The sequence below is a fragment of the Dufourea novaeangliae genome, unplaced genomic scaffold (genome assembly GCF_001272555.1).
Source record: "Dufourea novaeangliae isolate 0120121106 unplaced genomic scaffold, ASM127255v1 scaffold178, whole genome shotgun sequence".
Classification (NCBI taxonomy): Eukaryota; Metazoa; Arthropoda; class Insecta; order Hymenoptera; family Halictidae; genus Dufourea; species Dufourea novaeangliae.
This window is the reverse complement of record NW_015374050.1, coordinates 158,029-161,700: the sequence shown is the minus strand read 5'-3', so window position 1 is coordinate 161,700 and position 3,672 is coordinate 158,029. Positions and strand designations below refer to the sequence as shown.

The window sequence follows — 3,672 nt, the reverse complement described above, 5'->3', positions numbered from 1 at the left end:
ATAAAACAGTATTAATTAGCAATAAATTAGCATTTTATTTTTAGATCTGCTATCAAAGAACCGATTAGCTGAGATTAATATACAGTTGTATGGAAATTTGTACCCGACTTACGTTTTTTCGATTTACACCACCAATGCTAGACCCAGCCATGGCGTAACTTCGGGGTATTACTGTACATGAATCTGAAGATAAGGAAAAAAATCGGGATGACGCTGTTGCAAAAGAAATGACAAATGAGGATGGAGAGAATCAGGAAGTGCTGAGAAGAGCTGTAGGACGACCGAGAATAATAATGACTGAAAGAAACGACCCAAAAAGCCATACTATTACGTGACGAATGAGAGTGTTACCGAAAATGAACAAGCGAAATATGCGAATACGGTTCAGATTACTTTGGAAGCAGCACTGCCAGGCGAAGATTCGGAAGAGTGATACTTGGTCACTTGTTGATTGCTCGAACGACAGAAGAAATAAATACAGCGTGAATGAAGAAATTGGAAGAAGAAAGGCAGGCACATACGCTCCAATTGCATGAGTGAGCTCCATACGGTTAACTGTGGCGTTGGCTGTTACAACAGAGATAGAAGTCCTTCAGTTAGATCTAAATATTGCGTTTCTGAACAGCGAAATCAAAGAAGAAATACACATGAAGGTGCCTAATTTGCTAGGAGAAATGTTCTTTGAGAAGAGCTCATATGCACAAGAGAAAGCAATTTATCTAAAAATGCAAGAAATGCTGAAAAAGCTGAAGAAAGGTAAGTGAAAAATAAAAATTATAAATTTAAAACTGAAAGAAAAGTTTGAAGGTCTGTTATTAAAACCAGCAAGAGCTGACGCTTGTGTTTATTATAAACGCGTGGAAAACGACCTGTTGTTGGTAGTAGTCTATGTGGATGACCTGATTATTGAATCTCAAAACAACAAATGCATTGATGAATTCAAGGAAAAACCGTTACTTGAATTTGAAACAAAGACTTAGGAATAGTAAGTTATTGCCTGGGAATAGAGTTTAATCAAACTATGAATACAATAAGCATGTCTCAGAGAACTTACATTGAAGCAATATTAAGGCGCTTCAACATGGCAGAATGCAACCTGCGTAAACGCCTATCAGCGACAATGAGAAGCTGGTAAAGTTTTTGGATCCGGTCGACAAAGGAATTCCATATAGGGAATTAATAGCCGCCCTGATATACCTGGCAACCAGTACGAGGTCACATACAACGTTTGCGACTAGTTACTTAAGTTAATTTAATGACTGGTACGACAAAAGTCATTGGACAGTAGCAAAAAGGGCGCTGCGTTATCTAAGGAAAAGTATTAATCACGTATTAACATTTAACTTAGATAATGAAGATGTTACAGGTTACGTTGATGCTAACTGGGGGAGTTGCCTAGTCGACAGAAGATTGTACACTGAGTATGTCTACACTCTAAAGGGAACACCGGGAACCCTTACTCACGGATTTCAATGAAACTTTGTGGGTTTATAGAGTGATTCAAGGCAAGAATAACGGTATGCTTCATTCGTGCCCAATCGCCCGTTAAGGGTATGAAAACTAACCTCAAAGTGAGATCGGCACTCCCACTTTTTCGTGTATATCTCTTAAAGTACAAGAGATAGACAAAAATGTTTTAGGTAAAAGTTCAATGGCACAATGAGCGCTATAAACTTACATTAAGAAAATTTATAAAAAAGTCTTTCTTCTTGAAAAAAACAAAATTTTCTTGGGATATTTTAAAAAATTTTACATTTTTATAATAACTAAAAATATTACGTGTTTTATTCTGAATTCAACGGTGTATACTAATTTTATTATGCTACACCGACATAAGCAGATATACGACGAAACGTACACCGTGCGCGCGATTGCACGCTGACAACACATAGCAAGTTACATACCTATTCAGATTTCTTCTTCTCGTTGCTGTCCATAATATATGACGATAATGAGTATTTTAGCATAAAAATTGCAAAATATAAAATATTACATCAAGATTGATGACATATCACATACATTGCGCTATACTGCTTATACACATACATACATACATAAACGGTTGTTCCATACTTATTTAACATTTCTTCTGTTTTGAATAGGCGTATACATGTATTTCATTCAACATAGTTTTCGCAAATGTGATGTTCATCAAAAAAATGCTCTATACATAGATATTTTTTGCACCAAGCACATCTTATAATAGCAGGTTTATCACACAGATTACAATGTGGCAGGTTATATACTTCAGGAAACTTGAAACAGAAATCTATTGGATTTTCAAATTGCTGGTCTGACCTTTGTTCAAGGTATCCACTTTTGTATCAAGAGTATTTAAATAATTCCCGGAATCTCGGAGAAGACAACTGGTTGTGTGTGAGAGGTTGCAGTTTGATAATATTATTTCGCAGATGTAAATTTATATTAAGATCATATAGTAAGACCCGATCTGAAAAAGTTGTTACAAAATTTTTCCATACCCGAAAACCAAAAACATCCAGCGGTTGTATCAAACCTGTTGTTCCTTTCGGTATGGTTAACGCAATAAGATCTATGTCAGCCGGAATACTTTGCTGAAAAGAGGAAGGACAATGACCGCTCCACGAATCAAGTAATAAAACACTTTGAGATCCAGTCTTTGGTAAAAAGACTTCTGTTAGCCAAATGTTGAAATGGTGCGATGTCAGCTTTCCAGATTTTGAAGCAGTAACAAACACATTAGCCGATCTAAATAAGTTTTCTTGTACCCTGGGTACAAATTCTCCATTGGTTTCTTTTAACACCATAAATAGAGGTGACAATAACTGACCGCTCGCGGAAATCGTAGGGAGAATCGTATAACTATGTGTGGTTGAGGATACTGACTGCACGGATGCTTCTATGGTCTTAACACCACGATACGATAACGTACGACCAGAATGAATTTCTAAATTAAATCCGTTCTCATCAGCGTTATAAACATTATTTGGATTGTACATAGTAATGTATGGTTTTACCCGGTTTACGAATTCGGTGGAGGTCAGTTGTAAATGTTGCTTGTCTCGCTCAACAGCTCGAGTTTTATAACTTAAGTCTACGTTACCACTTTCACCTGGGATGCACATGTCATCAAATTCATTGCTAGTAAATTCTTCGTTTTCCTGGATATTGTCATCTTGAACAAATTCACATTCTTGAGGTCGCGTTAGATCTTCGTATTCCAGGGTCGTAACATAGTCGGTTGTAAATGAAACGTCATTCATACTATCAAGTATCATAGTATGTATAATTTCTGATAGTTCGACTTCCCTATGATTAACAGGAGATGGTGGTATACTGGATATATGTAGAGCTGTTACTAGTAAATTAATTACGTTTGCCGGATTTATGTTCACCATTTTATCGATAAGTAATGCTACGTGTAGTTGAAAGAGTACCAGTGAAATTGACAATGACTTACAATTAGTTGCGAAGATCGGGTATTTATAAGGAGACAGGAAGATAAGAAAAGATAGCAGTTTTTAAAGTTCACGGTAAAACACCGGGGTTACGCGATAGCGTTCGTGAAACTTACGATTAAATGATTAAAATGTATCTGATACAAAACAAGTACAGTTAAGATATTTAATACATTTTAATATCTTTGAATTATTATTGCGTTGGTTATCGTCATATATTATGGACAGCACGAAA

General features: G+C 36.1%; 1 protein-coding gene across 1 annotated transcript; it reads right to left on the bottom strand.

Moving 5' to 3' along the window:
* Window positions 1-1,908: 1,908 nt before the first annotated feature.
* On the bottom strand, window positions 1,909-3,377 carry LOC107189858. Its single transcript, XM_015578537.1, has 2 exons — window positions 2,481-3,377; window positions 1,909-1,929 (listed from the first exon to the last, which is right to left on the bottom strand). Exons 1-2 carry the CDS (start codon window positions 3,375-3,377, stop codon window positions 1,909-1,911), a joined length of 918 nt encoding a protein of 305 aa, XP_015434023.1.
* Between the last annotated feature and the right edge of the window lie 295 nt (window positions 3,378-3,672).